The following is a 23,879-nucleotide window of genomic DNA, read 5'->3' on the forward strand; positions in this document are numbered from 1 at the left end:
TTGATGTGGAATCTTGGCTTGAATCTGCTGTGCCCAGTGCCGCTCATGACTAGAGGTGCAAAGACGGCTCTATACAATTGACCGGTCCTGGGGTTGTCGGGCCCTGTGACGCTGCTCCGCGTTCCACTAGCGATAGCTCTGGATGCCCTCTGAGCTGGGTTCAAGGCTGCCCTGCACTGCCGTGGGCAGAGGATGTGATCCCACGTAGCAAAACTTAAATAATGTATGTAACAATCCTAGTGCATGTTGGTACTGTAATGGTGGGAGTTTTCCTGCTTACAGCGTAGGCTTATCCCAGTTTCCCAATTTATTGCCTGCAGTGTCTTTGGTCAGGGGAAAGACGAGCGTGTGTCTTGTTGATTAACCTTCTATTGGCCAAGTCTCACCGATCGGAGAGAAATTTGCTTATCTAATTTTTGCTAGCGTAAGTGGTTTTTAAAAGCGTCACTGTTGCTGCATCAGCAAGCGTTCCTTCTTTGCTGTGCAAATCACTTACCTTATAGACAAATGTGCACACAAAGTCAATGAAACCGACTTGAAGCTTTGGAAGCTCCGGTGCTTTTTTCCTGTCCATCATAGGCTGGAAGAGAACAGGATTTCTTTGGAGAACACTTAAATGCCACATCTGTCTGTTTTCCCTTTAGAACTATTCTGCCTTGAGGGATGTCGCCAATCAGCCTAACGCTTCTGCTGTATCATTCTCAAGAGCTTTCCTTTCCAGACCGCTTCCTTCTCCCACACAAACAATGAAATTATTGGGCTAGGGATTTTCATCATTTTTCTTTAGCAAGCTACAGTCTCTCTTCTCCACTTCGGTCCCTAGATACTGTTTTCTATTGTGCCCCTCACCATGGTACCAGATGGAAGGATCTTTGTATTCTGAATAAATGCTAAGGGGACCCTAAAGTTCCTTAAATTAACTAAACAAACATTTCACTTAAAAAAAAAAGCACATTCATTAGCAGAGCTAGATTTTAGAACCTGTGACATGTATGTCACTGATCTCAACTTTCCTGTCTATTACAGGGGTAGCTTTTTGGTTTTTTCCCCAGGGTCTCCCATGTTGTCAAAGCATCCAGCCCTGTTCATGTATTGCTGTCACTGAAGAGGTTTGTTAGAAGGAAATGAATGAATTTGAGCTTTCCGCAGCTCATGTGCTACTTACAATAGGCTGCTGCTGGAGTACACTTATTTCCAAGTCTCCCTGTTCCCAGAATTCAGCTGCTACTAGGAGAGCTACCTACATTGGAATAAAAACTACAGTCAGTTCGGGGATTTTAATCTGAAACAGTTTGTCTCCATGAAGCGGAGAGTTACAGTCCCTGCTCCTTTACCCTGCAATCTTGTCTGTCAAATCCCAGACTACAGCCAAGTGATCCTCTTAGCACGCTGCATCTGATTCTCTACTCAGTTTGTCTACACGATGAGTTACTGAATGGCAAACCAGGTGTGAATCTGCAGCATGCCAACTTGCCACACAGTAATGTCCCATGTGGACGCTGCTATTGCTCTGTAGCAATGTCCCACGTAGGATGTTGTTGCACACGGGAGTGGTAGTGCTGTAGATTCACACCCTTGCTTGCTGTGTAGACAAGCCCTTGGTTAACAAATTCACAGCAGGATCGCACGGCTGAGATCAGTGGAATCACCCTGGGGCTATGAAATGCAGAATCAAACTCTGTGACTCTGGCAGCCGAATCTTCGGTCTACTGCTCCTTCGTGTCAGTCAATGAACAGCTCCCCGCTGCTCCTTAGCAGGACTTTACAATGAGGCTAAGGGTGGAGACAGTCACAGCATCAGTGGATTCTTTGCCACATTCCCCAAGACACAGTTGCCCTTTCCCAGTATTACCAATCTGAAGCTTCCACGACTCTTCCTCCCCAACCCTTAAAAAGTGAGGTTTTAAAATATGAAGGTTGGAGTTTGTCTTATGGTTTTGTGCAGTTGGGTTTTTTATTTCTAAACTTTCTGTAACAATGAGGACTAAATGCTTTTTAAAGTGAAAGTTACTTGAGATTCTCAGCCACATGATTCCAGGAGCGGGAGCTTTAAGAAAAACCCTGAGTGTTATGAGACTGGCAATAAAGTCAGAGTTGCCAGCACTGTTTTCCCTGTTGCCCCTCTGTGTGATGCTAACTGTCCTGGTGATTCATAGCACTGGGTGCGGTCTCTAGATATGTTTGCTTTTACATTTATTTACCTACTGTTACATTCAGCACAGTAACTATTACTGCGACAGTCCAATGTTAACAACTGTCCAGTTGTATATAAATGTCTTAAACTTTATACAACTCCATAAAAACCTTCTATGGAAACACTGGGAGGGAAGAGGTGATGTTGGTAAGCCCTGACGCTTCAGCTCTTACATCATTGCTAATAAAATAACAACGAGCTAAAAGGTCTTGGCTCCTCAATCTAAAAATATCATTTCTACCAGCATTACTGGGAACTTGGCCAGGATAAGTAAGGAGAAGCCTCTTTCATGCAGGCTTCAAACAACAGAGCGTGTTTCAATATATTGGAGTACATTGTGTATTAGGCGTCTGACCTTACTCTGCACTTCCCAGGGTTTAGCGATCGCAGATAAGTCACAGGCAGTCATCATCATGGCCCTGGAGAACAGAACCAGAACTGGAGTTAGTTTCTATTCTGAAGCACTCACTCCTGTTCCCACCGAATCCAGGGCCTATACTGTAATTTAACAGTACTGCACTTTTCCACTTCTCTCCTCTCCCCCGCTAAGCATTAAAGATCGAGGAGAACCATTTTGTAAACCAGGGACAGACAGTATGCAGAAGTATCTTGAGTTGAACCTAGTGTATCTGTGTTTCTTGCCTGCCACCAAACCAGTTTTGTGATTACTGTACTTTTCTTTGATCAGATGGGTTTGCTTTTTAGGTCTTACTGCTATGCTAATTCTCAAAAATCTCATGCAACTTCTTAGCAAAGATTTAATAGCAGAGACTGCAGTGAGGTTTTATGTCTGTGTTTAATTATTCTAAGTACTACAGAGCAGATGCTAGACCACTATCCAGTATCAATTATTACAACTAGACACTTGTCAGAATTTAATGAACATAAGAACGGCTATACTGGGTCAGACCAGTGGTCCATCTAGCCCAGTATCCTGTCTGCTGACCGTGGTCAATTCTTCAGAGGGAATGAACAGAACAGGGCATTACTGAGTGATCCATTCCCAGCTTCTGACAGTCAGAGGCTTAGGGACACCCAGAGGATGGGATTACATCCCTGACCATCTTGGCTAATAGCCGTTGATGGACCTGTCCTCCATGAATTTATCTAATTCTTTTTTTAATCCACTATATATATTTTTGGCCTCCAGAGCATCCCCTGGCAATGAGTTCCACAGGTTGACTGTGTGTTGTGTGAAGAAGTACTTCCTTTTTTTAATCCTGCTGCCTATTAATTTCATTAGTGACCCCCAGTTCTTGTGAAGGGGTAAATAACACTTACTTTCTCCACATCAGTCACAATTTTATAGACCTCTGTCAGGCCCCCCTTAGTCATCTCTTTTCCAAGCTGAATAGTCTGTCTTTTTAGTCTCTCATATGTAGGGCTCTACCAAATTCATGGCCTTAAAAAACGCCTCACAGACTGTGAAATCTGGTCTCCCCCCGTGAAATCTGGTCTTTTTTGTGTGCTTTTACCCTATACTACACAGATTTTACAAGGAAACCAACATTTCTCAAATTGGGGGTCCTGACCCAAAAGGGAGTTCCAAGGGTATCACAAGGTTATTTTAGGTAGTCACGGTATTGCCACCCTTACCTACATTGACTTCAGAGCTGGGCGGCTGGAGCAGCAGCTGTTGGTAGGTGCCCAGCTCTGAAGGTAGCGCTGCAGCAGTAACACCTCATTTAAATGACAGGTAGCATTTCTGTCAGTGCTAATGCTACACTCCCCACGCCTAGAACAAAACCACTTATGCAAGGGATCCAAGAAGGATTGGGAGAAAAGGATTCCTCCGCTCCAAACCCAGCACCTTTGTGGAATGAAGAACCCTATCTAATGCTAATACAGGGAGACCCTGGACTTTGGTAAGTAGGATCCCTGCACATTCTCCTAGCAGGCAGTTTAGATCTGTCGATCAGCATCAGGAACCCACACTTTGTACTGGCCTGTTCTGCCACAAATACAGTCCCTTCACAGAGCATGCCTCTTCCCCACCCTACGTTGAGGGCCTCACTTCTATAGAGGAGGTCAGCATTCAGGCCTCTGTGCTATTGTTTCATTCTATCTGTCTGGTACTGTTAATTCCAAGGATTCAGAAATCATATTAGCTTAAAAATCTTGATTTTTTTAAAAAGTAAGTTTGGGATTCTTTTTATTTGCCTTCTAGTGTGAACCTTCAGGGTGTACTTGCTTCATGTTTTCAAGCTTTTCTCTCCAGCCATAATGAGCACTTAAAGTCAACGTTGATAACTGTTTCATTGCTTATCAGTTTAGCAGAAACATCCAGATAATACAGGCTTTAGTGCTATGCTTGAGACACACCACCCCTTCCTCCCCAGTCTGACCTCCACATAGCTCTGAAACTCAACTAGTTTCCTTACTGTCAGTGCAGCCAATGTAATGAAAGCTCCTCCTTCTCCACCAGCAGGAACAAAGGTGAGCCCTGACCTCAGACAGGAGGAAGAGTGGTTTAGCCATAACAAGGGTGTAATCCCCACTGGCCATGATCTCCATCCCCAGGCCAGCAAACAACATCCAGCATTGTACTTGGGTAGCACCATGGCTGCATTAACCTCTTGGCTTTTTTTTTTTTTAAGAATCTAAGTTTCTCCCCTAATCACCTGCCTTAGGAACTGGGGCCTAGATTTTTAAAGGTGTTGCTGTGCTCAGTATTACAACACCTAACTGTTTTAGGCACTTTGAAGCCAAGATCCCATTGATACTCTCTCCGGGCCTAGGGCTTCCAGAAAAACACCAAACATTGCAAGACTGGTGCTACAAATTTGAAAGTTGCCAACACTGCATTTAGGATGAGTGTGGGTATTTTGGGGTGGGTGGGGGTTGGTGGGTTTTTTGTTTTGTTTTTTTGTAACCATAATAAAAAGGACTAGTAAAGGCTTAAAATTTGTTAGAAATTGCTTTAGCCTGTCAGAAGAGTTGATACTCAGTGGGCTGTCTCAATCAGACCCCAAAGCTCTGTGCCTAAAAATACTATTCAGACAACAACCCACTCCACTGATGGACCTGTTCGGTTGTTGTAACTGTAGTTTGTTTTCAGCTATTGAGATGGTCGCTCCTAAGTCTTAACTCCTGATTCTGAAGGCTCCCTGTGCACAAGCCTCAGAGGAAGTCTTGGCATGCAAATGGTCTGTACAAAGGACGTGTGAAGGAAAGAGGAAGCCAGAGGGCTGTCTGCTGAAAGCCATGTTCCGAACACGACCTGTTACAGAACAGAGAATCTGCTAAGTCAGTGGTCACCAACCTTTCCCGTGGGGCGGGTGCTGGACGACTAGCCGCCGAGGACATGGCCGCCAGACAAGCAGCCGCCGAAATGCCACTGTGAAGCAGCGTCATCAAGAGGCGTTGCCGCTGAAATGCCGCCAAATTCGGTGGCATTTCAGCAGTAGCGCTTCTTAACGTCGCCACTTCTCAGCGGCATTTTGGCGGCTGCTTGTCCGGCGGCCAGTAGGCGGTCGCACATGGATGCCACGGGCACAGCATTGGGGACCCCTGTTCTAAGTCATATGCTTAGGGCCCTACCAAATTCAGGGTCCATTTTGGTCAATTTCACAGTCATGGGATTTTAAAAATCGTAAATTTCATTATTTCAGCTATTTAAATCTGAAATTTCACGGTGTTGTAATTGTAGGGTCCTGACCCAAAAAGGAGTGGTGTGTGTGTGTGTGTGTCACAAGGTTATTGTAGAGGGGCTTGCGGTACTGCTACCCTTACTTCTGTGCTGCCTCTGGTAGCGGTGCTGCCTTCAGAGCTGGGCAGCTGGAGAGCAGTGGCTGCTGGCCGGGAGCCCAGCTCTGAAGGCAGAGCTGCCGCCAGCAGCAGCACAGAAATAAGGCTGGACGCCTTCAGAGCTGGGCGCCTGGCCAACAGGCAGGGCCGGCTCCAGGCACAAGCTTAACAAGCAGGTGCTTGGGGCGGCCAAGGGAGAGGGGCGGCACCTGCGACAATTCAGGGGCGGCAGGTCCCTCACTCCCTCTAGGAGCGAAGGACCTGCCGCTGCCGATCGCGGCTTTTTTTTCCCCCTAATTGCTGCCGCTGATCGCGATTGCGGCTTTTGTTTGTTTGTTTGTTTTTGCTTGGGGCGGCAGAAATGCTGGAGCCGGCCCTGCCAACAGGTGCAGCTCTCCAGCCGCCCAGCTCTGAAGGCAGCGCAGAAGTAAGGATGGCAATACTGCGACCCCCCCTAAAATAACCTTGTGACCCCCCTGCAACTCCCTTTTGGGTCAGGACCCCCCAGTTTGAGAAATGCTGGTCTCCCCGTGAAATCTCTGTAGTACAGGGTAAAAGCACATAAAAGACCAGATTTCACAGGGGGAAACCAGATTTCACAGTCCGTGATGTGTTTTTCATGGCTGTGACTTTGGTAGGGCCCTTATGCTGTGGCTCCGATGGTGCAGAGGAAAGCTTCTTTCTCCAGAGCATCCATGCAATCCCGATGAGTGCATTCTGAATCTGAGCTGTGAAGCAGAGTAAAAGGTTTCTCATGGAGAGGAGTTTTCTGGCTACTTTGCAAGAGTAGGTTACTTAGAGTGTGCGCAACTGAAGCTCTGTATGCTGCAGTGGTGTAGATACTTGCTACAGCAATGGAAGGGTAGTAATTCCACCCCCTTGCTGTAGTAATTCCACCCCCTTGAGAGGTGGTAGCTAGGTCAATGGAAGAAGCAGTGTCTACCACAGGGCTTAGGTCAGCTTAACTACGTCTCTGAGGTGTGAAGTTTTCATACTCCTGAGCGGAGCAGCTATTGTTAGTAAGTTTTAGATGTAGACCAGGCTTCAGATTCATACTGGATGGCACCCTGCTTTCAAACTCTTATCCTTGATTTCATCAGTAGGGAGGCTTTGCCCTCCCTTACCGTTTAAGCCAAAGCAGACTTCTTGCAACTCTTCATCAGTGGGCTCTCTGGTTCTGTGTGGGGCTTGCAATAATTTCAGTTTTTGTCATTGGATGTCTGCTCCCTAAAACTTATAGGATTCTGTTAATCTTGAAAGTTGCCATAAATACATCCAAGCAGAATAAACAATTTAAATTAGAAATGTGGATACTTGCAATTAGAATTTGAATATAACGTTTACTTGATACTTATCTAGATTAGGGTGACCAGACAGCAAATGTGAAAAACCGGGACGGGGTGGGGGGTAATAGGAGTCTATATAAGATAAAGACCCAAAAATCGGGACTGTCCCTTTAAAATTGGGACATCTGGTCACCCTAACCTAGATGTGACTTCATCCTATTCACACACTTAAAAAAAAATTCTGCTATGTTTCCATATAATTCTTTAGTATAGAGGAAGTTAGAAAGAGATTTGGCTTTTGTTTTAATATCTTTTTATATGGCTACCCTTCAAGAATAGCCCAGAATGCAAAGCCACTATACTTTGGCTCCAAACTTCATTAAATACTAAAATGTTGTCTTAATATCCCTTATAGGAAAATATTGCATGCTATGCTAAACTATGCAGTCGGTTCTTAGTAGACACTTATTTAATAAGGGCGTAGTTGTCACTTCACCATTTGTCTATCAAGAGGTTTTTATTTACTCACATGACAATCTCTTTTCTTGTGGTCTCCAGAGACAAATATTCAGTCCAGGAATTTTCGTTGTCATACGTCTTGGACTCATCAACAATCTTCTGAAACATAGTTCTCTTTCTTCAAAAAACCCAAAGAGGTAGGGAAATGAATGCATGAAATATGGAGTTAGCAGCTCTCATTTTGATTTCCCATGGAAACATTGCACGTGAGCAATCCCTCACTCCAACAATTGCTGCCCAGGCTTTACCCCAGCCAAGTGATCACCACAACAATGTATTGTTATTTGAATCTTTTAAATAGGACAGAGTGTTTTAAATAATTGTACAGCACTTAAATGTTGCAAAAATCCGTTTTAGTCAGGTTGAGGCTTTGTAAATACAGCTTGAAAAGTTGTGCTATTGCAACTTCAGATTAAAACTTATACTGAACTAAATTATAAATGCTACTATTATATAGTGCCATACTGCCCTAGCCAAAAGCCAAAGTACTGACTCTTATCCTCAAGCAGGTACATAACTTCACTGGGACTGTTCGTGTGCCTTACCAAGTTTACAAATCCTTGCCATGGAAATATCAGAAAGAACACCATCGCTCCAACGGTATTTCTTAGTGGCATAAAATGTTCACTTCTAAATAAAACTGCTTCAGTGCTAACAGTGAAGTTACACTTTCAGTACATTAAAGTTATTATGAACATTCTTATACACTGTCTGACATTTTCAAAACAGGAGCCTAAAGATAAGCCCGTATTTAGGCAATGAAGGACTGTGTTTTCCAGAACTAGATGACTTTGGGGCAGGTCCGGATTTACACCTTACGCGTCCCTAGGCATGGGATCTTCAGTGCTGCCCACCCCCCCCCGCCACCCCTCCGCCTACAGCTGACCTTCGTGTTGCACACAGTTTTAGAGAGGTAAGGTGTCCCTAAACCACCAGTGCCCCATGGCACGTGCCTACTGTGCCTAATTGGAAATCCGGCCCGGCTTAGGAGCCCAGGTCTCTGACTTCATACTGCAAACCCTGATGGATGAGTATAGCCCGGTCACGACTTGCGGAAATTAATTATATTGGAAGGTTAGTTGCCAATATAGCATGGGCCATTTGCTTGTCTATGTTCTGTTTGAGGCTATGCTATTCTCAAATGGATGTTAACAAGACCAAGGACTGTTCTTTGGCACTGATCAGTATCTTTAGTGTGAAACTGTTAGTGTAAAATCTGAAGTGTAATGTATTAATAAGCAACAGAGGGTCCTGTGGCACCTTTAAGACTAACAGAAACATTAATAAGGAAACTAACTAAAGAAACCAGGAAAACAAAATCACTCTGTTAGCAATTTAAAACTCACAAAAATCAAAATCAGTGTCTTAAAATGATTTTAAATTAAGTAATATTTGACAGCACACACATGGTCTCCTGAAGACACAGCCGCTGTTAATAGGAGTTCTGCCCACAGAGAGCCTGGACAATCAGTTGTGATGTTTTAGACTAATGTGACCAGCTATTTGCAATGTGCTTGCTGAAATACACGACTCACTTACTTGAAGTAAAGCGCTAAGTCAGTTGCTATGATAGCAATTTCCATCAAATGATTCACATGCTCAAACTGTCGTCTGTTGAGATTCTGGTAGATATTCAGGGACTAAAGGAAAACAAAGTTTAGTACGTGATTCTGGACATCCCGTGGATGGTTCATCTCAGAATATGGGTATTAATTCGTTGTGTAACATCTTCAGCTACAGTTAAAATGCAGGGCTGAGGGCTCAATCCAATTCCCATGGTCCATGGAATGACACCCAATGATTTAAATGGGCATTGGATGGGGCCAGTACCCTGAAGTAGTTACTCAGCATATAACTGGACTCCTACTGTTTTCAATGGGTGTTTGCCTCAAGTAAAAGTTTAACCGAATTAATTTGTCAGTATTTGGCCCATAGTGGGGGAAGGATGATTAAAGCCAGTCAATGGGCATTATGGGTTCTGAGTCCTCTTACTTAAGAAACCTGTTAGCTTTGATTCAAGGTCTCTCCCTGGTTCTGTCACAGCTGCCTTGTTAAAACTTGGGCAAGTCACTTAACTTCTGCACCTCCATTTCCCCCTTATCTGTAGAACTGCAACAACACTGGCCTACCTCACTAGGCAGTGGTGAGGCAAGCCAGTAAAGTGCCGGGAGAGCCTCAGATGGAGAGTGCTGTGTAAGTGAAAAGTATTTTTATGTATATGATGAACGTACCAAATTACAGAAGGTAGAGGCAGACTGGAGATATGTCTTTCACTGTCCCTAGCTAGAGGATTGAAAGTACGCGTTAGAGGGAATGTCTGCAGTACAGGGAAGTATTCACAGGCTTCAGATATTTGGAAGTGCCTGATAAAACATGGGAGTTGAAGATTCTCCTTTACAGGATTAGAGCTGCGTGAACCTCATGTCGTCTGGTTTCAGTTTCATCACACACGGACTATGTTCAGGGAAGAGGCTCACGAATCTCAAGAGTAGGGTTACCATTCGTCCGGATTCCCCTGGACATGTCCGGCTTTTTGAGCTAAAAATAGCGTCTGGGGGGAATTTGTAAATGTCCGGACTTCTCCCCCATGCAGAGCGCGCGCGGCTAACAGGGCAGCCGGCCGGATGGTGCCACTTACATGGGGCTCTGACAGCCAGAGAGAGCCCCTCCTCCGCTTTCCCTGCAGCAGAGATCACTCCCTCCCTCCCTGCATTCGCAGATCGCCTCCGGCAGTCTGGAGCTCCTCCCCCGCTCCTCCTCCCCTGCTCCCCAGCGTGCCGGGACGAACGGCTCAGGCCGTTCCTGAGCAAGTTCACAGAGACGTTAGGCGAAGGCCAACAACAAGGGGGCCAGGGGTCGGAGAAGGGGCAGGGGGGTTCTGGAGGGGGCAGTCAAGAGATGGGGGGGTCGGGAGTTCAGGGGGGCTTTCTGGGGGGGGGTGGATAAGATTTTGGGTAGTCAGGGTACAGGTAGGGGGTAGGGTCCTGGGGGGCATTTGGGGGGAGTCTTAGGAGGGGGCAGTTAGGGGACAAGGAACAGGGAGGCTTAGGTAGGGGGTGGGGTTCTGGAGGGCAGTTAGGAGCAGGGGTCCCAGGAGGGGGCAGTCAGGGGACAAGGAGCGGGGGGGCTGTCAGGGGGCAGGAGTGGGGAGAGGGATCAGAGCAGTCAGGGGACAGGGAGCAGAGGGGTTTAGATGGGTCAGGAGTTCTGTGGGGGGCTGTCTGGGGGTGGAGAGTGGTTGGATGGGGCGTGGGAGTCCCAGAGGTCTGTCTGGGGGTGGGGGTGTGGATAAGGGTTGGGGCAGTCAGGGTATCGGTAGGGGGTAGGGTCCTAGGGGGTCAGTTAGGATGGGGTGAGGGTCTCAGGAGGGGGCAGTCAGGGGACAAGAGGCAGGGAGGCTTAGGTAGGGGGTGGAGTCCTGGGGGGCAGTTAGGGGCAGGGGTCCCAGGAGGGGGCAGTCAGGGGACAAGGAGCGGGGGGAGGGTTAGAGGTTCTGAGAGGGGGAAGTGGGAGGGGCAGGGGCAGGGCTAGGGCAGGATGGGGCGGGCTAGGGCAGGATGGGGCGGGGCTAGGGAGGGGCTCCTCCCGTCCTCTTTTTTGCTTGCTGAAATATGGTAACCCTACTCAAGAGCAATCTCGGGCTGATTTGTTTAGCTTTTATATGGTGGTAGCGCCTGGAGCCCCATTATGGTAGGCCCTGTAAAACAGTTCGTGCACCAGAGTTTTGCAAGGAAAGCAGGTGAACTTTTTAGTTCTGCATGATTTCACCACTAACCCAAGAGAAACTCTGCCATTTTAACCGAATCTCACTTTGACTTTGGAGTTGGTTCATATGTAAAACTTTAAGTGAACTGGTGGAATAAATTCAAGTCCTCAGAGATCTGAACCCAAATAAAATATTGGCACAGACCCCTGCAAAGTGAAACTTCAGAGTACTGAACAATTAAAATTCAGCTGACAGCAAATCAACCAAACTCCTCCATTAATAATGTGCATTACAAACCTCTTCTGAAAGCAAGAACTTTCCAAATTCCAAGTGGTGTCTCTCTAAAATTGATGAACCATGAAGTTTTGCTAAAGGATGTTGAGATCTAATTGTGTAAATTAAAAATTCAAAAGTTAGTACAACACTAATGAACAAGGGAGTTTTACAGAGTGTCGTCTTTTAATATTTCAGTTTATCACGCTTTATATCTAGGTTTAGCTAGCGGATAAAGGGGTAATAGTTGTTATTTTAAATAAATGCCTTATCAATTGATCAAACGATTCTTAGGCTTTTAACCAGCTGTAACATTTTTCACTGCAGTACTTATAAACCATCTAAACACCTACTCATGTCTAACATGCTTTGAATCATTTATTTACCCTTAATAAATGGCCCTTATTTTAATGTGTGAGCAGGTTTACTCTACTTTAGGAACTCAAGATATTTTATTGATTTAAAACAACAGGAAAAGCAGTAGCCCTTGCACAGTTTCCTAGATTTTATAGAACATCTGTGAAATCCCAGTGCAAAGCCCTGACAGTCAAATCCTTGCACACAGCTAAATCCTGTACAGGGAGGGGGAGTGAGAGAGGCCCACCAGCTCATGAGAGCACTAGAGCAATGAAGCCAGCAAGCACCACGGCGTGCGGGTGCATTACTTGTGTAGGAGGGGTATGACTAGCCACTGAAGTAGTGAAGTTGTGTGCTGCGGTTAGCTCAGCTGTATGCTTTCCCCTAGACCAGGGGTGGGCAAACTTTTTGGCATGAGGGCCACATCGGGGTTCTGAAACTGTATGGAGGGCCAGGTAGGGAAGGCTGTGCCTCCTCAAACAGCCTGGCCCCGCCCCCATCCGTCCCCTCCCACTTCCTGCCCCCTGACTGCCCCCCTCAGAACCTCCCACCCATCCAACCCCCCCGCTCTTTGTCCCCTGACCTCCCCCTCCTGGGATCCCCTGCCCATAACTGCCCCCTCCAGGACTCCACCCCCTATCCAACCCCCCCTGCTCCCTGTCCTGACTGCCCCAACTCCTATCCACACCCCTGCCCCCTGACTGTCCCCCGGGACCTCCTGCCCTTTATCCGACCCCTCTGCTCCCCACCCCCTTACCATGCCGCTCAGAGCACCAGGACTGGCAGCCGTGCCGCCCAGCCGGCACCAGCCACGCCCCCGCGCAGCCTAGAGCACTGGGGCAGCCGGCGGCCCTCATAGCCACGCTGCCCGGCAGGAGCTCACAGCCCTGCCGCCTAGAGCGCTGGCGGCGCGGCAAGCTGAGGCTGCGGGGGAGGAGGGACACCAGGGAGGGGCTGGGGGCTAGCCTCCCTGGCCGGGAGCTCAAGGGCCGGGCAGGACGGTCCTGTGGGACGGATGTGGCCCGTGGGCTGTAGTTTGCCCACCTCCGCCCTAGACTATAAGCATGAGCAGAATGTCTGATGTAATGGCAAAGAGTAACCACCCATGACACGCTGACCCCGCTTGCTGCTTAGAAACCCAGCAGGGGTTGTGACCAGCTCACTCCTGGCTCCCACTTTGAAGCTCAAGTTTTGGGGGGTCATGCATAGCATTTCCCCCCGACCTCCAGTATCTCTCTAGCTTAACGTCCCCTCTTAAAAAACGAACTGCTGCTTTGGCCATACACTGATTGCTACAATAGCCTGGTCTGCGTTTTCAAACTACAGCTTCTGCAGCCGTCAGATAGAGTCAGTGGGAACAGGATGAGGTGTGAATTCGGTTAGATCCCACTCCACCACTACACGCGCACAGTGAATGGAATCATTTAAAGCAATAGAAAAGTGCCTACTTCATCTGATACAGGTTGTTGGTGCCCCTGTGATCAATATCATGACACAAAGCTGCAGTTACCATAGCAAGGGCTTCAAGGTCTGTGTAGTAACGCTTCAGTTTGCCAGTCTAGGGGGAGAGAATCACATGCTTTCGTTAGTATTTCTGATAGAAAATAAATCGGAGTGAGTCTGCTAGGTGAGTAGGAGTCTATTACGCTAAACACAATTAAAGAACTAAGCATGGAATTTGTGAAGCTACATACAAGACACACTCTAGAATTAGCACAAGAATTGCAGAAAGGGAAGGGGGAAAACATTTCAAGATCAGAGCATGTGTGTATGTCTTAGTTACATGTATGAGAGATCCTTATGTATCGGTGTTACTTATCACCGTAGCATCTGAATGCCATACTGACCTTAACTCATATATCTTCCCCCATCCCCTCCTGAGATGGAGTCAGAGGACAAGCACCTCCCAAAGGTGGGCTGAAACCGGCTGGGCACAGGTCTGTGCTGAACCATTTAAGACCGCTCCAGTTGGGCTGCTATTGTTCATAAAATGTTAACTCCTTGAAGGGAAAGGTCCTGCTATAAACAGCTGTTCTTGGGTCTGAACTTGGGGGTTGCAGTATCACAGCTCTGCTGTTAGCGCTAAAGGACTACTGTACGTTCATCAGCTAGAACAGGGGTCGGCAACCTTTCAGAAGTGGTGTGCCGAGTCTTCATTTATTCACTCTAATTTAAGGTTTTGCGTGCCAGTCATACATTTTAATGTTTTTAGAAAGTCTCTTTCTATAAGTCTATAATATATAACTAAACTATTGTTGTATGTAAAGTAAATAAGGTTTTTAAAATGTTTAAGAAGCTTCATTTAAAATTAAATTAAAATGCAGAGCCCCCTGGACCGGTGGCCAGGACCCAGGCAGTGTGAGTGCCACTGAAAATCAGCTCGCGTGCCGCCTTCGGCACGTGTGCCATAGGTTGCCTACCCCTGAGCTAGAAGTAATATCAGGGTCATAAATTTATGTGGACCAGCCACTAGAGGGGGACCGAGACCCACTTGCCTTGTGTGAATTACCCTCTAGATTAAGTTTTGTATTTTTTATTAACAAGACTTTTTCATAAAAGGACTTTGGCAGAGACTTGTAAGAAAACACATAAGATTTCTATTCACTACATAAGAATCCCTGTAAATAAAACTATGCTTTGGAGTTAAGTGGGAAAACATAGTAGTCGTACATAAGATATACCATTAAAAGCGTGAACATGGTCTGTGCCACATTGAAGCCGTGCCGCCAGTTGTGGTAAGTAACCTTCCTGTAACCCTTGCTGACGGAATACATGAATCTCACCAGCACCTGCACAAATTGGAGAGCATTTGATCAGAATGTTAACAGATTTGCCTCAGAAGCAAACTAGTTTATAGTGCTTGGGAGCGATGGGGGAACAAATGTATGAGAATAAAGAATTAGTAAAAAACAGTTCTTGAAGCAAAAGCAATCAGCTACAAATCAATATTATAGAGTTGCTTTTATTATCGTATAGCCTGTCTTAGGAAAGATCCTCAAGGTTTTTTGGTTTTTTTTTAAAGAGAGACTCTTCAACAAACTGTGTTTATTTTCCTTGAGCCCTCGGGGGGGGGGGGAGAGGGGGAAGAAATCAAGGTTTTTCCTTAGTTGTACAAAACTAAGATAATATAGCTTCAGATAAGAATTACAGAAAAAGGCAGTGGCAAAACTTGTTCATAGATGATAAAAAGAAGTATTAGCCTTTCTTATGCCAAGTTAAGGAGGGGGAGCCTCCCTCTCAGTCTTCTAGCAAAGCATGCTGGGAAGCAGAGAAGTCTGGGGCCTTGAAAATGTAGGTGCTCTGTTTTCTTAGTTAGTATTAGGGAGAAAGCTGTCTGACGGATGTATGGAAAGAATGAGGGGAAATAACTCTGAGGAAAACATCAGGTCAGGGTTGTATAATAGAAAAGGGTTGGATACTTTGGTGGCATTGGTTTCTATATGTAGTCTAGTGTTGAATGGGGATAACTATTGTTTCTTAATTCCACCCCTGAGCTCCATTTTCTGTTATCTTTTCTCCTACCATTTCAGTTGTGTGATTAATAAACTAGATTCTTCTTTTGAAAGATGTGTATGGCTCCATAGCCAGCTAGGAGTTACAGCTGACAAAAGCAATTGCCTAACCTAGTGATTGTAATCTAATGCACTTAGAAATAAACTTTTAAAATTTTGTTTTATTTTCTCTTTATAGACCCCATATTTTATAACCATAATATCTTGTTTAAAAAGTGAAAGAATCCATGTATGACTGTTATTAACTCTTTACAGTAAGGTGGAATTCAACAGTAATGTGAAGAATTAAGATATTCAGACAATGCACTAGATGCTTCAGAAGGCTCTTCTGTGTCTGGCAGTAGAGTAGCAAAGTAATATGTTAAGTACAGGCATGACCCTGGTTCAGAACCAGTCTTTTTGTCTCTCTCTCTCTCTCTTTTCCAGGCTCTGTTGCAAAGGCATGGGAGGTGAATTGTGCACATGAGTAATAAAAAGGCAGTGATTCTTGTGATAGCTCAGAGCAAGTTAGCGCTGAAAACTTAGCCAGTACAGCTGCAGTTCTTGGCCCAAGTAGGAAGCCTACTTTTTAGTATCAAGTTGTAATGTTAATAAGAAAGATCAGATGAGTGGTCCCTTCTTGTCTGCTATCCTGTGTCTGACAGTGACTGGTAGCAGATGCTTCTGGTGAAGGTCCAAGAAGCTCTAAGTGGGTATCCCAAGTGCTCACAAGAAGAGTTTCTTCCCAACCCTCTTAGTTAGAGGTTAGCTAATACCCAGATTAAAGATTTACATCTCTTCTAAACTTGAGGGGTGCTATTTTTTAAAAGCTTTTCTGTGTGACTGAATGTTCTTGTTAGCAAAGCAGCCCTGCAAGTTTGTCTGAGCCTCATTAAGCACTGATCTTGGCGAGGTGATGAGCACCACCTCTGTGATATCAAGCATCCTCAAGTCTCACTGGGCGGGGGTGGGGAGAGGGAAGTGTTCTCAGACTTGAGTTCAGAGACCTTGAAAACCCTGGTGCGTACCAGATAGTCACTGCCCTATTCTGGTTTTCGGGAAGTGCTGAGTCTAAAATCTCTGGCAGTTTGTTTTATTAAGATAGAAGCCAAAATATTAGGGATGACAACGCTCATTGTCTCACTTAGCGCTAAGCGGGGCTACCGGCCTGATTCTCCCTTGCCTGGTACATTCTGTAGTCACTTCCCTCTGACGCACCTGGCACTGGCCACTGTCAGAAGACAGGATACTGGGCTAGATTGACCTTTGGTTTGACCCAGTCTGGCTGTTCTTATGTTCACTTACCTTGGGTAAAATTGCACCCAATCAGAATCCTCCTTTCACCTAAAATGGTGGTTGCCGTTTGTACAGGTGTAAATGACCGCCCAAGCTGCAGGGCAGTGGAGAATCTCCGGCCTGCCTGTGAGTTTGCAGAACTGTTACAGCCAGTTTCCACGAGACGGCAATAAACGTCACTTGCCAGGCTGCAGTAGCATTCTGTTAGCACTACTGCTTCGAGTATCGAGCTACCCTTTGCAAAGTAAGGTCATTCTAAAGATGTACTTTATAGTACCCGCAACCGTACTGCTCTTGTGAGGCAGTGGCTTTCAACCTCTTCCTTACGGGGCCCCCTTCCACTTTAGCACTATGGGGGGGAAAATGGGTGTTTGTAACTCCATCTTCAGAACACCCGCCCTAGTGGTTATGTAGCAGAAAGCTCACTGTAAATCAATAAAAAGAACAGGAGTACTTGTGGTACCTTAGGCCTGGTCCACACTCACCCCCCATTTCGAACTAAGGTACGCAAGTTCAGCTACGTTAATAACGTAACTGAATTCGAAGTACCTTAGTTCGAACTTACCGCGGGTCCAGATGCGGCAGGCAGGCTCCCCCGTCGATGCCACGTACTCCTCTCGCCGAGCTGGAGTACCGGCGGCGATGGCGAGCACTTCCGGGACCGATCCGGGATCGATTTATCGCATCTAGACAAGACGCGATAAATAGATCCCAGAAGATCGATTGCTTACCGCCGGACCCGGAGGTAAGTGTAGACCTACCCTAAGAGACTAACACATTTATTTGGGCATAAGCTTTCGTGGGCTAGAACCCACTTCATCGGATGCATGCAGTGGAAAATAGGGTAGGAAGAGATATATACACAGAGAACATGAAAAAATGGGTGTTGCCATACCAACTCTAACAAGACTAATCAATTAAGGTGGGCTATTATCAGCAGGAGAAAAAAAACTTTTGTAGTGATAATCAGGATGGTCCATTTCCAACAGTTGACAAGAAGGTGTGAGTAACAGTAGGGGAAAAATTAGCATGGGGAAATAGTTTTACTTTGTGTAACAACCCATCCATTCCCACTCTTAATTCAAGCCTAATTTAATGGTGTCCAGTTTGCAAATTAATTCCAATTCTGCAGTTTCTCGTTGGAGTCTGTTTTTGAAATTTTTTTGTTGGAGAATTGCGACTTTTAGGTCTGTAATTGAGTGTCCAGGGAGGTTGAAGTGTTCTCCGACTGGTTTTTGAATGTTTTTGAATGTTATAAATGGGCCATCCTGATTATCACTACAAAAGTTTTTTTTCTCCTGTTGATAATAGCCCACCTTAATTGATTAGTCTCGTTAGAGTTGGTATGGCAACACCCATTTTTTCATGTTCTCTGTGTATATATCTCTTCCTACTGTATTTTCCACTGCATGCATCCAATGAAGTGGATTTTAGCCCACAAAAGCTTATGCTCAAATAAATTTGTTAGTCTCTAAGGTGCCACAAGTACTCCTGTTCTTTTTGCGGATACAGACTAACATGGCTACCACTCTGAAACCTGTAAATCAATAGCCACTGTTCCCTCCCAGGGGGATCTAACTAGGTTGGGAGTCGCCAGGCATCATTCTGTATCATCTCACCAGAAACCGACACCTACCTCTTGTGGAATCTGGAACTTTTTCACCACCCCAAGCTCGTAGTACATCTGAATTCCACACTTCACAAGCTCTAGTTCGGTGCACTTGAAATCACAGAAGTGGAACTCGTAGATCTCAGACTGAATGGGGTCTGGCAGTTCTTCTTTCTGAAAAAGAAACAGATTGGCTTGTTTCCATGCGGGGCATGCCATTCCACAAAAAGCCACACATGGGTCGTCTCTAGGGTGACTAGACAGCAAGTGTGAAAAATCGGGACGGGGGTGGGGGGTAATAGGACCCTATATAAGAAAAAGACCTCAAAATTGGGACTGTCCCTATAAAATCGGGACATCTGGTTACCCTAGTTGTCTCAAAAATGCTGCATTCTTTCAGATTACTGAGAGATCAGTACTGTAACATGCTTTTTAGGTAACAATAAAGGCAAAAGTGCTTCTTCCAGCGACAGTCCATTTTGTTTTCTCTGCTAGGATTTAGCAGAAGAGATCTGCCTCCCCAAGTGGATTTCATGTGTCAGAGTCGAAAATGGTCATGGACTGGTGAAGGAGGCCAGTGGCGGCCCTAGGTCTGTATTGGCTCTGGGTAGCGAAATGAGTGGAGGATCCTAGCGGTTGAGCTGGTTCTCAGTAGGGTTTGTTCTGTAGGGGCTCAGTTGTGCTGGTTAGGTAATGCCTTGTGCCAGGGGTAGTGCAAAGCAGCTTGTTCCCGAGAGCTTTGGAAGGCATGCCCTCTAATGATACTATCCTAGGCTACGCCACATGCCTGTATGGCTGGGAAGGAGGGAGTTCTGTTCTTTCTGTTGGGAGGTCACCAGATACCATGCTGAGGGGTGTCACTATAAGAACCTGGATAGTGTTCTCCTACTTCTGCCAAACAGGTTCTTATTTGCCTTTACTGTCAAGTCAATGGTGCATGGGCACTCACCAGTAGTACCGTCAATTGGTCTTCTTCACATTCCATTGGTTCTTTCCCCAGCCTCTCTCGTGTTGGCTACAGAGATCACGTACATGTTAATTTTACAAGCTGCTCCACAATCAGCACTAAAGCTGCATACGTTTGGGGTGGTATCTAGTCCAACTTCCAAACACATGTTCTCTTCTGACCCTTACTTACATTTCTGATCTTAAGGGGCAGTTCTGACTTATAAAGTGACTCTGACAGTGGTGGGGGTGGGTTCCCATATGCAAGGCAACTCTCTGATCATAGAATATCAGGATTGGAAGGGACCTCAGGAGGTCATCTAGTCCCACCCCCTGCTCAAAGCAGGACCAATCCCCAGACAGATCTTTGCCCCAGATCCCTAAATGGCCCCCTCAAGGATTGAACTCACAACCCTGGGTTTAGCAGGCTAATGCTCAAACCACTGAGCTATCCCTCCCCCCATTGCTCCATTGTCAAGTGAAAAAACTGTTTGTCCTCCAAACTCACTCTGGGGACTGACACTCAAGCTGGGTTCTCTGTCTCAAGCATCATCACAAGGAGCAGAGGTCCTGTAGGCTCAGCTACGCCCATTCAACATCACTGTCATCAGACTGTGCTTTTGGTGAAATCGGTGGAAACCCAGCTATGGCTACTGGAGTTGCACAGATGTAGTGAGGACTTGATTTGTCCCGCAAAGCTGCTTACCCCTGATAATGCCCAAGAAGGAAAGAACCCATCTTAACTCTCAGAGCCTATAGTGAGTTTGCAGGGCTAGCACTGAAATACATGTTTAGTACTAAGCAATGACCATTTGCTTTTCCTTAGCTAAGGTCTTGCCACCCTGCCCAACCACTGTCCACCTGGCAGCTGCCCTCCCACCCCAGAGGTGACTGCATCTCAATGGTAAAGTGTACCTGTACATATGCAGCTTGTTTAAAATTAATTGCAGAAGTTCTTCAGCAATGCAATTCTTTCTGGTCAGCTCTGGTTGAGCTGAAGCATTACCACCTTCAAGGCACATATCACGAGCCATCTCTCTGTGCAGGCCTTAGGTAAGTGGAGCTCTGGAAGCTCCCGGGAAGTAGCTACGTGGATCTGTCCCTATTGAAGGTGGTATCACAGCTCTGACAAGGGTGGGGCAGGAGAGACTATGGCCCATTTACTAGGAGGTTGATGGGCCGCTACGTAATGGAAGCTCACTCTGTGGTGATGGGTGCCTTAGAAATGCATGTAGTAAAATACAACACTTTGGAACAACACATGCTACATAAATGCAAGTTCTCTCAGGCACAGTTGCTATTTAAGCATGCACCGTTTGTACGCTGATTATAAACTGAAAAGCAGTACCAGGATTTCCTGAATTTCATCCTTATCGCACTTCACGTGGTACAGCACCATGTCCTGAGCAATGTCCTTGCGATTCTCCAGCTTGTTTATCTTATCATAAGTATCCGTGTTGAGGACAGACCAGCCCAGGAACTGGGTCAAAGACTTAAAAAAAGAAAAGAAACCATGAAACAGGGGAACACTCCTTAAGCACATTAAAGTATCTCGTTGATTGCTATTGGTTTATTTCTAAGGAAAACATCCTCATAGTCTAACACATCTTATTACCAATAGGTTTATAGATGGATGTGAACAAAATGCCCGGCCTCCCAGAGCTTATAGCAAAACACAGCACACTCTGGCTTAGTATATATGGCCCAAAACCTTTAAATAGCCAATCTGAGACTGAAACTGACATTCTGCCATTAAATGCATTGGCGTTCTAAGTTGCTCTCTGACAAATGAGAACCTTTCCCCTTGCTGAAGTAGTAAAGAGGGCCTGTTCTTGCAAACTCTGAGTGAGAACTGCTTGCTTGAGTGAGTAATACCTTGCTAGCCTTTGTGACTAATCGTGTGAGTAATGATTACTTGTGAGTAAGGGTTACAGGATCAAGCTTAAAACTTTAACGGTAACATTCATGTGCTCTCTAGGGAGACATTAGCACCGCAAGATGAGTTATTCAGCAGAGATACTGGGACACAGACTGAGGACCTAACAGGTTGTTTAACAAAGTTACTTCTAGACATTACTGGAACTATGTTTCTCTCTTGACTTCCCTTTTGTTATGATTGTCTAAATAGCCAAATTTCAGAGTAACAGCCGTGTTAGTCTGTATCCGCAAAAAGAAGAACAGGAGTACTTGTGGCACCTTAGAGACTAACAAATTTATTAGAGCATAAGCTTTCGTCCGAAGAAGTGGGCTGTAGTCCACGAAAGCTTATGCTCTAATAAATTTGTTAGTCTCTAAGGTGCCACAAGTACTCCTGTTCTTCTTTTTTTTGTAAATAGCCAAAGGCCTCATCCTTTAGGGGAACAATTGTTACACTGGTTGGCTGGAAATAAATCAACAGGCCTCAGTATAAAAACTCCTTGAAAGCATAGGCGCTCTGCAGCTGCCCAACGAGGCGTTTACTCTCGGGATACACTCAACTCCTTAGCTGAGATGTCTGGCCAGGCTGCACAATGTGTCTGTACTGTAGAGGGTCAAGGAGCCAGGATTTGGCCCCCAATCGAAAGTGAATCCGGTGTGGATAAGGATTGGTGATAACACTGTGCAGCTGGGAAAGGGAAATACTGAGAACTGTGAGAACAAGACTGGGCGCTTCACGATTTGGAAAAGGATGCAAAGGTATTCACTGCCTTCTTGGTCTCTGGTTCAGATCTGTGCCATGCTGCTAGGGTACGTCTACATTACAATAAAACACCCATTCCTGGCCCATGACAGCTGAGCAGGGAGCGTCCCAGAGCCCAGGCTCCAGCCCGAGCCCAAACATCTGCATTGCAATTGTGTAGCCCCGCAGTGCAAGCCCAAGTCAGCTAACACAGGCCAGCTGCACATGTCTTATTATAGTGTAGACATACACCAAGTGACCCAAAGACTTTTGCCTTCAGCTGTTCAATGGCTTATGTGAAATGAATTGGTCATCTGTCTACTTCCTAGTTAACATAACACTTAAATCTTTCAAGAATAAATCTCCTTGCCATAAAACAGCCAAGAGCTGGCTATATAGAAAGGAATAAAGCTAGCAGCATGATTTCCCCCCAACTCTTAACAACAGTGGTTCAAGTGACACCGGCTGTAGGTAGATGCAATTACTGACCTCAGTGGAATTATGACTGCTCAAGCTAGCTACGGATTTGGCCTATTTTATGAAATCACGTTAGAGGTGCCCTCCAGCCCCCTTCAACTTAAGTATTACATTTTTCACTGTAAATATCGAAGGTGATGCGAGTCTTGGGCAGGCTTCTGTTTAGTGTCTGCCATCATAAGAATGCCTAAACCAGAGTTGGGTGTGAAACACATGTTCCTACCGTAGTTTCAGTGTGTCAACATTCTCCGTTCCATAGTCTCTTCTGCAGCTCATGTAAATTATTGGATTGCCTAGATGCTGATATTGCAAATGATCTTGCTAATTCTGTTTGAGTGTACAGGATCTAGATCTTGAAAATGCTTGTCAGGTGTTGTACCATTCCCTTCAGAAGCTGGGCATGTCACCACTAAATCTGCAATGGCCTAAAATCTCTCTATGAATCAATTTCTTAGACCCAGAGCTACTGAGTTACACCTCCACAATCAAAGAAAATATGGGGGGCTGCAAAACATTGGAGACCACATGTACTGCTAAGAATTATTGGTCTTAGGCAGGGTTCCCATTTAACACCTAAGCTACTTTCGGAGCTGGTAAGCACTTGTACCTCCATGAGAGTCTCATCCTGTTCATCGAATGGCTTCCCATCTTTTCTGTTGTAAAATGTGGCAACACCAACAATTTCTTCTTTTTTATTTACTATTGGCATCGATAATACATTTTTGATAGTCCATCCTGAGTCATCTACAGGACCTTCCTTGAAGCAACAGCAAGCAGAAAGATGTTGAATATATAAAATGTATTTTCTAAATGCATCAGTGCTTTTCTTAAGTGAACTCAGTAATGCAACAAGTTACAGGAATTTGTATGTATAAAAAAATGAATCTATATTACATTTATTTTAACAATTCTGTTTTTTAACAGCTATGACCGCTTGCACAGTACCTGAAATTTAAACATCTCATCTGCAGCAGCATTCATAATGTTGCAGATCTAGAAGATCATAAAAACATTTTGTTTTACAAACGGGTAGCATAAAGTTCAATAAACTCCTTTCTAAAATACTCAATTTTAAATCTAGTTAAAGCAGCTACATTGATAAGTCTTCCATAGTTGAAAGTAAACATTAATTTGACTTTCTGAAACCCTCAATGACGCTCTCGTCAAATACTTACAAAGCCACTTTCCGCTACATACGTTGGGAGTCCAGTAGCAAGTGCCCAGTGATCTGCTGTGGGATTTCTGAATGAAACAAAAGTGTGTGTATAATAAAAATTAAAGATGGAAATTACATATATTTCCTGGAGATTTTTGTAGAGC

The 23,879-nt window shown here is 45.3% G+C and overlaps 1 protein-coding gene across 1 annotated transcript in view; it reads right to left on the minus strand.

Moving 5' to 3' along the window:
- The window catches only part of PDE6B (phosphodiesterase 6B), a 40,591-nt gene that overhangs the window by 6,704 nt on the left and 10,008 nt on the right, over nt 1-23,879 (minus strand). The window contains exons 7-20 of the mRNA XM_054032526.1: nt 23,735-23,801; nt 23,505-23,552; nt 23,167-23,316; nt 20,772-20,915; nt 19,428-19,493; nt 18,506-18,652; nt 14,764-14,871; nt 13,531-13,640; nt 11,750-11,837; nt 9,286-9,386; nt 7,757-7,864; nt 2,550-2,613; nt 1,166-1,240; nt 497-580 (exon numbers count right to left, since the gene is read on the minus strand). Of these exons, the coding sequence (XP_053888501.1) occupies nt 497-580; nt 1,166-1,240; nt 2,550-2,613; nt 7,757-7,864; nt 9,286-9,386; nt 11,750-11,837; nt 13,531-13,640; nt 14,764-14,871; nt 18,506-18,652; nt 19,428-19,493; nt 20,772-20,915; nt 23,167-23,316; nt 23,505-23,552; nt 23,735-23,801 (1,360 nt within the window). The remainder of the gene's footprint in view (nt 1-496; nt 581-1,165; nt 1,241-2,549; nt 2,614-7,756; nt 7,865-9,285; nt 9,387-11,749; nt 11,838-13,530; nt 13,641-14,763; nt 14,872-18,505; nt 18,653-19,427; nt 19,494-20,771; nt 20,916-23,166; nt 23,317-23,504; nt 23,553-23,734; nt 23,802-23,879) is intronic.

Source organism: Malaclemys terrapin, chromosome 6 (assembly GCF_027887155.1).
Source record: "Malaclemys terrapin pileata isolate rMalTer1 chromosome 6, rMalTer1.hap1, whole genome shotgun sequence".
Taxonomy (NCBI): Eukaryota; Metazoa; Chordata; order Testudines; family Emydidae; genus Malaclemys; species Malaclemys terrapin.